The sequence below is a fragment of the Strongylocentrotus purpuratus genome, unplaced genomic scaffold (assembly GCF_000002235.5).
Source record: "Strongylocentrotus purpuratus isolate Spur 01 unplaced genomic scaffold, Spur_5.0 spur5_scaffold_5, whole genome shotgun sequence".
Lineage (NCBI taxonomy): Eukaryota > Metazoa > Echinodermata > Echinoidea > Camarodonta > Strongylocentrotidae > Strongylocentrotus > Strongylocentrotus purpuratus.
Genome location: NW_022145611.1, coordinates 26,641,396 through 26,652,874, shown reverse-complemented (window position 1 = coordinate 26,652,874; position 11,479 = coordinate 26,641,396). Strand labels below are relative to the sequence as shown.

General features: G+C 34.3%; 1 protein-coding gene across 8 annotated transcripts in view; it reads right to left on the bottom strand.

The window, feature by feature from the left end:
* Nucleotides 1-1,742: 1,742 nt before the first annotated feature.
* The window catches only part of LOC579651 (centrosomal protein of 170 kDa protein B), a 57,697-nt gene continuing 47,960 nt past the window's right edge, over nucleotides 1,743-11,479 (bottom strand). For 6 of the 8 annotated variants that reach the window (XM_030999795.1, XM_030999796.1, XM_030999798.1 and 3 more), the window contains 5 exons: nucleotides 11,242-11,312; nucleotides 10,198-10,227; nucleotides 5,906-5,991; nucleotides 3,722-3,861; nucleotides 1,743-3,422 (listed from right to left, as the gene is read on the bottom strand). In XM_030999795.1, the coding sequence (XP_030855655.1) occupies nucleotides 3,148-3,422; nucleotides 3,722-3,861; nucleotides 5,906-5,991; nucleotides 10,198-10,227; nucleotides 11,242-11,312 (602 nt within the window). In that variant the 3' untranslated portion in view covers nucleotides 1,743-3,147. Of the gene's footprint in view, nucleotides 3,423-3,721; nucleotides 3,862-5,905; nucleotides 5,992-9,405; nucleotides 9,427-10,197; nucleotides 10,228-11,241; nucleotides 11,313-11,479 lie in introns of all 8 variants that reach the window. The other 2 variants (XM_030999797.1, XM_030999799.1) reach the window with 2 other exon arrangements.

Genomic DNA, 11,479 nt, shown 5'->3' with positions numbered 1-11,479 from the left:
AAAGGTAAATTGCGTAAATGTAATTTATATCACAAATAATATATGTACTGCTAACTCTGCTGGTATAAAAAGAAATGCCTAAATTAAAGAATAGAAAATACATATGGCTTGCAAAAATATGTGAAAACTAAATACCAGTAGATGGTACGGTAATACTTTAATATGTCTTCTTTTTTTCAGGGGGGGGGGGGCTATCGAAGTGCAACACATGGTAGATTATTTCTTCTCACTCCTAAAAAATCAAAAATGACAATCTATATCAACTTCATTTTTCAGCTGTTATCAAGATGGGGCACTACATTTATGTAGATTTAAGGCAGTTCATCATGTCAAAACCAATTGATAAAAGAAAGAAAAAAACAGCTCAAAGATATACATAAACTCTCATAAAATATACATGATAAATAAAAATTTAGAATGATACATATTAACAAATAATAAACATTGCAGCTTAATCTGAAAGTAGACAAGAGGAAAGTAACACAAAAGGGTGAAATCCTATACAGTTTGATACTCATTCAGCACACGCTCTATCATGGCTACAGTGCTATGTCTGGAAGATACGAGGTATTGTCACTTCTATTCAAAACTATAATAGTTTGATTGTCTCTTTATCAGGTGAGATGTATTGTGGTGCATATTTATCTCATTCTAATTAAAAATGCGAAGTGACGGCATGAGATCGCTGGTCAACGCCAGCAGACTTTCAACTCCCGAGGAATTTCACAGAAATCTTTACTAAATATCAGTGCATCAAATTGGCAATCCCTGGTAAAATGGTCAGATACATGCAACAAAATACAAATATATCATGCAAATTATTAAAGAGAAAAGGATAACATGCACAAAATATGTCGACTAACTCTCTGCTTCTCTATTTTCTCTTGGCATGCATGTTATCATATCTTACAATTATACTGTTAGCATATATCTAGGAAATATCTCCTCCCCAAAATGGCAATCGCTAAGAAATATATACAAGACCCATTTTTTCTTCAAATTTCAATAAACGTTTAATTTATATGAGGAATTCATTTCTCCTTTTCTTTATTGCAATTGTTATTTACAAACTAAATCAAAGCTAGCACCTGAAAATAATTCACATTTCACACTAGGTCTATGCCTTGTATGAGACAAGCATATTGTAAAGTCATTTCAAAATGATTTCCTTTTTTTAATAATATAAGTTCAAGACAAGCAAAGGTAGGGAGGCCAACATCCAACTCAACTTTATGAATTGATTCACATTTGTTATCAAATTTGTAGAAAACACATAATGGAATCATACAAATTAATATTTAACAACTTGATAATTTGCTAGGGCCAGGGTTCTCTACAAATTGTGCCTAAAGTTGGATAATTCAGACAGTTTGACATATAACGTAGCTCTTAAATTGTTACCTAGTTCTTATATTGTTACCTTACCTTGTTATCTTATGTTTCATAATTTCACTTTATATTTGTTTTCTTGTCATTACTCTGTTTTATAGTTTTAATTGTATCAATATTGTAAAGCGCTTTGATATAAATGTTTTATGAAAAGCGCTATATAAGTAAAAGTTATTATTATTATTATATACATGTAGGCCTTTTACTTGCACAATAATTTTGGAGCATTTTATTCAACAATGATGAAAACTGAAGATTAAAGCATGTTGAATTCTGTTTTATCTTTTATCTTTAATCATGCATATCTAGGCAGGTTCCAAGCAATTACAACATGTTTCAAAATAGTCCAAATATTACTGCCTCTAAACAAGAAAGGAAATCTCGACCATGTGGATGTGAATCGGATAACATGACCCGTGAGATAAATGGCAATAGATAAGAGTTTAAACTTGAGTAACATCTGGCAAGAACAGCTATCATAATCATGTTGCATATTCCTCATTAATCACAGAGCATGAGGATGACTGCTAACTTCTTGATCCAACTTTGGTATGTATATATGGAGAACAATACATTTTGTGTCACTTCACACAAAAGAGTTTACGCCTCTAAAGCTTGCAGATCGCCATACTGGTAGAGCGTCGCATGTTCAATCACTATCATATTCACTGCTGCCATTATTCTATCTCAACAATGCAAACTGTTTCGCATATCGCATCACTTTCATCACCTTCAGTAAGGGATTTCTACACAGTGCCTTGATATCTGGAAAGTTGGAATAGCTCTTGGATCATTCTTTAGTGTGCAGACTCTATTTTCTCTTCTCTCCTACGCTTTCCTTCTTTTTCATGACAGCAAGTTTTGACAATCTGAGCTACTTTGTACATTTAGTCAAGTAGCTCGGCTCAAACAACTCTGGCTCACATATGTATGGTTTAGAATCCACGGTTTCTGTATTTGTTCTCTTGCTTTCTGTCTCTGTTTTCCAGTCAATCCTGGCAATCACAACAAACTATATAAACTTATTCCAAATTGTTCAGCATTGTGGCTTTGAACAAGAATTGAACTTCAAAGCTCGTACTACACTTTTCACTCCTGGAACTTTCCTGCACTGAAATACAGAAGTGTATCACATCCCCTTGTGAGGAAAGTGTTCCATCACAGGTTTAATACTTGGATGAGGATATTATGAGTTATGGTACTCCATGAACTGGTTCAAATGAATGTCACAGGTCCTATCCATCATGTTCTTGATACTGTTTATACTACTGATGCTGGATGTCAATCAAATGCAACACCATCTTTGAAGATTGGGGTTGACTGGGGCCCAGGTGACATGTCTCTTCCTCAAAGCGAAAGAAGTCTCTTGAAGACTTCAGGTGAATCTCTCCTCATCATGTTTTCCTGACTCAGGAGTTTCTAGGTTGACTGAGGCATGACCACATTGTTTTGTCTTCATGGTCCGTATAGTTTCAGAGACAAATCTTTCTCGTAATAATACACATCTTAATCAAGCTGTAGATGGTGGTGCTGCTGGTTGTGTCTATAGTTGACCGGGCACAGCAGACACGTCACTTAGTCATGACAAAGAAGCCTCGGCATCTTTAGATTTATCTCAAAGATAGCGCTCTTCCTCGTCATGTTATTGATACTGCTGTTGCTGCTGCTAACTCCATTTCTGAAGGTTAGGGTTGACTGGAGCCCAGCAGACATGTCTCATTGTCATGGTCATGAAGTCTCTTGGGTTTCAGATAAATCTCATAGATAATACTCCTCCTCCTCGTCATGTTCCTGATACTGCTGTTGCTGCTGTTGCTGCTGCTGCTGCTGCTGCTGTGCATGCCTTTGTCTCTGAAGATTAGCGTTGACTGGAGCACGACCAACGTGTCTTGTTGACATAGCTAGGGGAGTCTCAGAGTCAGAGGCAGTAGCGAAGTTAAACTCTGTGGCATACTGCCGTCTCATCTGATTCACCGGTGAGAGCTGCTCAGGAAGCTTGATCTCATTACGAGGGTCCACCATGCCATGGATTTCTGTCAAACCAATGGTAAAAAGGCATTTCTTTAAGACAAGAATGATACAAGTATTTCATGTGCAATATCAGACGTAAACATCGAGAAGGGCTACGCTTATTATCGTTTGATTTTAAAATACATTGTCAAAAACTGTTTTTTCAGAGCTTTTACACAGACCTTCCTTTTTGAAAATTAAAATTTATAAAAACAAATCTGATGACCAGGGTAATGATATTATGCAAGGCTCCCAGACAACAGGCACTGTATAAATCCAGTAAAAAAAAATCATTAAACAGCAAACATTACATCCATCTCACCTTCCAGTCTCTTCTCCATCTTGCGTAGATTCTGGAGGATGCCAGCAATCTCCTTGTTGTTTGTCTTGAGGAGAGGAAACTCACTGTCTCTCAAAACCTTTGACAACTCATCCTCACTGGCTCCAGGCTGCTGCAGTTTCCTGAAGGAAAAAAAAAAAAAACAACATAGAACATCATTATGATGTCATCTTAAAGTTGATGCAAAGACGAAGTCTCAAAAGAAATCTTAGTATGATTTCAGAAGGTCGTAAAAACACATGGTCTGATGACAATTGCTCATCTGTATAATTTGTACTGTAACCAAATTGGTAAATTCAATCCTGGACCATGTATTATACCTAATCCTCAACCTACCCTTAAACCCAATTAGAATACTTACTCCAACCCTATTTGTCTGAAAAAATAAAGCCTGGAGCAATTGTTGTTGGTGCAAATGTCTGTTCACCTTACGGGTATCCAATGGGCAGGTTAGACCTACATATTAGCACTGCTTAGATTTGCACATAAAACTTGTATAGGAGATGCCCTTAATTTCTAAAGCATATTAAATTTATCCTCTAATTAATACATAAATAGAACAATTGTATCTTCTTATTATTGAATAAATAGGAAAAACATCACATGATAAGCATTAAAATAATAAGCAATATAATCACATCGTCTTTCAGAATTATCATATAAATTTTGTTTCACTATTTGTAATTCATTATAGTGATGTTGATCAAAGCACCCAAATCCAAGTACTCATATTTGATAAGTTTAATAGAAAAAAAATTCAATTCAATGTCGCTAACATTCACTACAAAACATGACTTGCTAATGAAAAGCACATTCAATCATGACTGATGTCTAACAGGCAAAGCCTCAAAGTTTTGGAGGAAGAAGTATAATCTTAAACAACCTTGGTTATGAGGTCATAGTCCTGAATATTAAACCACTGGATGTCTGTTAAAACTCTAAATCTATGATGGTTAACATTAAGCTCAGCTTCTGTATATCTTCATGACTTAGCCATTTTTATTCAGCTGACACGGCTGCCAAGCAAGGATGCTTTTTCTCAAAGCTGTTCAGAAAATGGGTCAGGATATCCTCTCAAGTTTGGCTCGGCCCCCCCCCCCTCCCCCACCCCCTCAATCCCATGAAATCTCAATATTTGATTCTAGTGTTTTGAAGATGAGATCCTGGGAATCTACCCTGATATTTTCATCTTGATAACAGCAGATGCATGCAAAACTGAGAATATTAGAAAACGGATGGCTCATTCACATATGTCACTGTAAAACCTAACATTTTTAAATTTTTTAAAAATTATGACATGAGGTTAATATAGTTTACGTTTCTATATCTCATAACTAACATTTAGTGAGTTCATGAATACATACATGTAGGACCTCTTTTACATGCATATAATTTTTTCTTCCCCACTTTACATTCATTTACATTTACACATTAAAAAAAAATGCCTTGATTCCTGTGTCATATGTCAATGAGCCATCATTTGGATATTTTGTCATGACAGGATTAAAACACAAATCATCAGCCGCCTATCACAGATTTTTTTCAATAAATAAAAAACCCTGTTGCCTGTTATCATTTAAGTGAAAGATCATCATCATCATTCTAGCATCCGTTTTTTCCCCATGCTGTGTGGTTGGATGTTTCATTTCCCTTATGGCCCTACTCCAAGCCTTCAATAGGCCTGTATTCATCAGCTCGAGATTGCCAAATATCCCGATGTTTCAACTATCCCGATCGCAAATTATCCAGTTAATTTGTGGCTTCATCGGCCTGAAGTTGCAATTAATGGGATATTTGGTCGAGATAATCATCCCAAGATATCTTGGGCTAGTTTGCAAACTATCCCGCTAATTGTCCGGTGTGTCTTTACCAGCCCAAAGACTTGCACTATGCGCGAACGCTGAGCAAATATCTCAAGCTAATTTCTCAAGGTTGAGTTTCAAGTTTCATGGTCGAATCTCGTGCTGATGAAAACTTTGGGGTTATTTCCCAAATCAGAAATAGCGGGCTATTTGACAATCTCGAGCTGATGAGGACAGGCCTTATGCTGCTCTTCAGCATATATGCCTCAGGGTGAAGCCAGATGTTCTCAATCTCATATCTCTTTCTAGTGTCTCCTTCCAGGTTTTGCAAGGTCAAAGTAAAAGAACTGAAACGAACGCTTACTTGAGCTTGTAGGCAATCTTGTCACCGGAATCCTTCATCTTGATGGACAAGTGGTGGATGGAAGACAGGACAAGGCTATCAAAGGACTGCAAGATTCAAAGAGAGACACACCAACGTCATTTAGTATTCCAACCACTGGCAGTGCAAAGAATTAGCAACAGACAGCAATGTAACGAAAGCAGTTACACATAGTCACAATGCATGCACAGGTATTTCAAATGGAAATGTGAAGACTATTTAAGGGTTGAAGAACATGATTACAAATGCTTGGATAGAACTTAAAACTTGAAAGCATCATCTAGAATCCAGATGACAATTTTACAGAAGAGTACATTTATCTCCTTAAAGTCTAACTGTGTTTCATCTGGTCTCATATATTGAAGTTCATTGACATTTGGAATACTCCCTTCTAAATCTACTGAAGATTACAAATGGAACATACATGTTTTTCTTTATAATCAGTTCATATAAAATTCATATTTAACCCACATTTACTTTTCAAAAATTAGATGCATTCTCTTTGGTGTTAAATAGTTTTAATACATGAAACAGGAGATAAGGATTAGTTTTATTAAACTTGCCAGAAATCCACATGACAGATTTTAATCAATGACAAATGCCCAACAGCTTTACATACATGAAACATGCAACAAAAGCACCAACATTCTCAACCATTGAACCTTCATTGTACATGAACACAAAAACTGATTCCATAAATTTATGTGTAAGAACTTGATTTGGTTCTATACTTTGTTCTTCTTCAATCTGCATGCACTGTTTGATAAAAAATGACATCATCAATCATCATCATTGCTGTTGTCATTACCATCAGCATTCAACAACTCAGCCATGATACAGTCATATAACCTGTAGGTAGGATTTTGTTAAAAATCCATACACTACAATAGTTTACACATTTGCAAAGGATTTACATTACCGGTACGTTTCTGATCATTCAAATGACAAACTTACGCAATAAGTAGGTTTTTAGAAGAAAGAAATCAATACACTGGATAATACAACACTTTAGTTACAATAAAATATGAATATTACAAAAATATTCTCTTTTTTTTTATCAAGCTGTAGTTGAAATCCAAATTCTCACTACCGTAGCTGCAAAGAAATTTGTGTATGATTGTAACTCTTTCCTACAGAAAAACATAAAAACTAAACATGTACACAAACACGGTACACAAACTGCTTAGCACATGAAAATGCACAAATGTGAAAAGGAAATACAATGTATGAAACAAAAACAACTTAATCGAAACGACATGCACTACGGTACTCGATATGGAATTAACAGATCACAGAAAACTTTTTAAAGTCTAAACTATTTAAAACATTCCATCATTTCCATGTTTATGATAAATATGCAAAGATCCACAAAGTGAAAGATTCACTTGTGATGATCAAACAATGTTACCTAACAAATCTTGCTTTTCAAGCTTAAAATGAAAATGAAAATCAGATTGCTTTAGAAAAGCATATCTCAAAGAACCACGTGTATATTATGAACACTTTAAGCGCCTCCAATTTTAAATGAAATGTACACATACCTTTACTTCCTAAAATGTAAAATGCTACACAAAATGACTGATACATTGGCATGCACAAATAATCATAAATTTGTTCACGATAGAACTAGACAAGATTTACATGTAGACATGTATTTCTCTGTTCATCATAACACTGGGAAGTTCCCTTCTAATGGTCACTATTCAAACTTTCCCTAGCTAAATCTCTAACATATCTTTTTTCTATACAACTCAATAAACATACACTTTACTTTCTGCTCTCTTTTATTTGTAAAACATTTGATTTTTATTCCAATGATACAATCGCTGATAATGTGAGACAAGGAGAAATGTATACTGTAGTTCTACAAGGAATGGAAAAAATATGTAAGATTACTGGTTTAAGCTTTATGAGAAAATTATGATGATGATGATGATGATGACTAGATATGCTTTAAATGTTTTGGAGGAGTAAGAAAGATTGCAGTTTCTTATCGTGTCTACATCTACTTTAGTTTAATGCAAAGAGTGAGTTTTATTTGGTGGAAGATCTATGAATCTTTGTCTATACAGGTTGCACTTATTTAGCAACATGTTCAAAGATAATGAATGGATTCATTTGAAGAAAAAAACTGTCACATAGCTATGAATGAAACAAGAATCTACAGCCCAAATGTGATGATTTAAAGAAAATAAGCAACATGGTCTGTTTTTTAAAGCAAGTTTAATAATGTGTTGTGTTTCAGCTATTTGTAAAAGCATTAAATAAAACCTTGCATCTCCCCTTTCAAATTCAAGCATTAAATTTGAAGGAAATATGAATCCAGCATTGATGTGATAAATCAAATTTTGAACTTGTACAATTCTTGTCATATAGAAATCGAATCAACATGTATACTACCCCTCCCTTAAATGAAATGCCTTCATAACACCCTATGTGGTTTCTTTCTTCAAATGTTCATTTTAATAACATAAAATTTAGAAACACATCAAAGTGTTACAGACGAAAGAGTTAAACCTGCTGGCCGATTTCAATATTCTGACTTGTTTTTGGTCTACTGACCACCGCAAAAGACTAAACTTTAGAAGTGAAACAAAAATTGACAACTTTTCTGGGCAAGCTTCCAGGTCCTATAAAGAGGGAGAAGAATTATCTCAGATGAAAATCTGACCTCTGATTAAGATCATAATTTATAGGAATCCACTCTTAATTTGATTTGAAAGTAGCTTGCCAGACCTACAGATGCACACTGAGCTCAAAAGAACCACCCTGCTCCCCCTCACCCCCCCCCCCCAATTCGAGATACAAGTATCATCACATGATCATTACAAGACAAACATCTGTTACATTGAAAGAAGATGGATATTGATTCAATCCATAACCCTTACTATTTATAAGTTCTAGGGAGCCTTGAAGTTTAAGTTTGCACTTCCTTCAAATAAACAATGCTCCAACCTTAATATGAGGCATATTCACATGGTATAATTACATAATTTGATGCACATGTACATCAGTTGCTGGCACTACTAAATCTACAGATTCATTTTTGGTTGAAAGAATAAGAAGGTTGCATATATATCAAATTAAGTTTTGTTTTCTCTGTTCTTAAGGTCACCAAGGTCACAAGTCACAAGGTGACATTGATATTTTCTGATTTCAGGATGACTTTCCAAAAAAAAATTAAAATTAATTGTATTTATCCTAAGCTTTTATGAATATATTAAAACTATTTCTCTTTGTACAATTTAATCATGAAACTTATGATACATGTAGCTTTGAATAAACTTGACTTTTTATCGCTTTAATGATCCCCTTTTTGTCTATAATGTTGTCATGATGGAAAGACAAAGTTCTACCTTTCTAATGTATGATCTAATAGTGAACAATGAGAAGAGTAAGTCAGAGCTAGCAATTGATGAGGCCATGCGAATGATGCGCATGCATGAAACATAGAATGGGTTATCATCATGCTGGGTACTCACTACAAAGTCCTGATCCTGACTCTACAATCATCCAAATATATCAATGTGGGTGGGATGGAGAAATAAACGGTGGATAAAACAAGGGAAAATTCAATCAGTATAAGTCCCACTGCATTCATTTTCATGTGGGTAAATTGAAGAGATATGAATTACTTTGCAATACCGGTAGTCGTTTTATTTTCCTAAATATACAAGCTACCACAAACTTGGGTCGCCTTAATTTTCTGAAATATACAATAAAAGTGAAAGTCATATCTGCTATAGTAACAGAGAAATTTATGAATGGAGAATGATTAATTCTTAGAAATAATTTGAAATTATTTCACTTTACTGGTATTACAATACAAGTTGTTATTTCATCGATGGTGAAACAATTATAACTGTTTTCTTTATAATCATTTTGTTTTCTATTGAGTTTGTATTTATTCAATTGCATCCCATAATTATTTGTACATGTATGACTACCACAATATATCATTTGTAATATGTACAGAAGAGATTTCAGAAGACATTGGGTAAAAATCAGAATAAAATTTGTCATACACCAATACTATACAGATATATAAACATGGATTTGAAATATATATTTAAAAATATTAGTTAAATTTGGGAATTGAAAAGGTATTTTGATATCAATAAGATCTGATAGATATACTATGTATTTCACTGATAAAGAGTCCAGATGAATTAGTAATATGAGAAAAGAATTCACACTGTTCTATTCTACCATGTTCCATGCAGAACAACATAAATGAATAATGTGGAACAAACGCAGACAAAACATGAAATAACCTTGGTCATAACGATCAAGTCACTTGCAGACTGAATGCATGAATGTAAAAGGAGTAAATAAAAACAAATCATCTATTATTATACGGGATCAGCTCCATTGTGCATCAAGTTGCAATCCACAATGCACAAAGAAAGAAATATCAGTCCTAGGCATTACAAATCCTGGCACCATTTACTTTCGATTGTAGATTATACTCTGTCACCATCCCCATTATATTTGCTATGCCTCTTTCTTCAAACAACCCACACTTTTCGCCAATTTGCTCTGACTGTACACACAGTTTTTTGTAAATTTATACCCTATATAACTATATATTTCTTTAAATATGTTTTATATATCTTTTTAACAAGTATCAATATACATGTAACATTTTCCAATCTTGTGCAGGACTATATGGAAGCAAATTGTTTTGGGAGATCAATTTTGAAAGGGATGGATGGGAACATTTGTGTGTGTGTGGGGGGAGGGGGGTGCCAAAAGCAATGGACTTATGATATAATAAGCCATAATTTCATTATAATCCAATGAATTTGCAGCTACATGTAAAACTTGGCAAAAAAGCTTCAAAAGTTGGATTCATGACAAGTCAGAGGTACTATCAATCCATTTAATGAAATATTACAGAATTGAAAAACAGGTGGGCTTCTGCTAGCCTGAATTTTTTTCTCCTCTCCTACGTATAATTATACGTATCCAATGAGAAATAATAGGTCTCCCTCTCTTATACATAAACCTTAATTACATCAAACATCTCCCTTACAGGTCCTCTGCCTCTGACCATGAGAAAACAGTTGTTGAGTCATGTACATGAAAAACTCTATTAAATATTTTCATGACCCTCTCTCCCCTCCCCCCCCCCTTCCAATCATTACCACAATTATATTAAAGCTCAACATTTTTAACTACATTCCTTAGGCTTACTCCAAATGAGAATTCACCTTAGAATTTCCTATACTACTAGTCTGCTAATAAAATCACACCTGCCGGACAAAATAAGCGTTTATTAGTAAACTAATAAAATAACAAATAAAGAAGATACTAACCTCAGATTTATTGAACTGTTTCTTCTTGACGTGAACAGGTGGACTCCCCGCTAGGCCTTGAGAGGTTTGATCTAAAGTGAAGGAGGATAACAAAGAAAAAAGATTTAGATTTAGTAATTAAATCATTCATTCAATTTACGTTCATTAACTAAAAGTGTACTATGGAAACAGAGGAAAGAAACCAAACTATATTGTGTAAAGGAAACCTAAAATGAATTACTTGTATGTTTACCATACA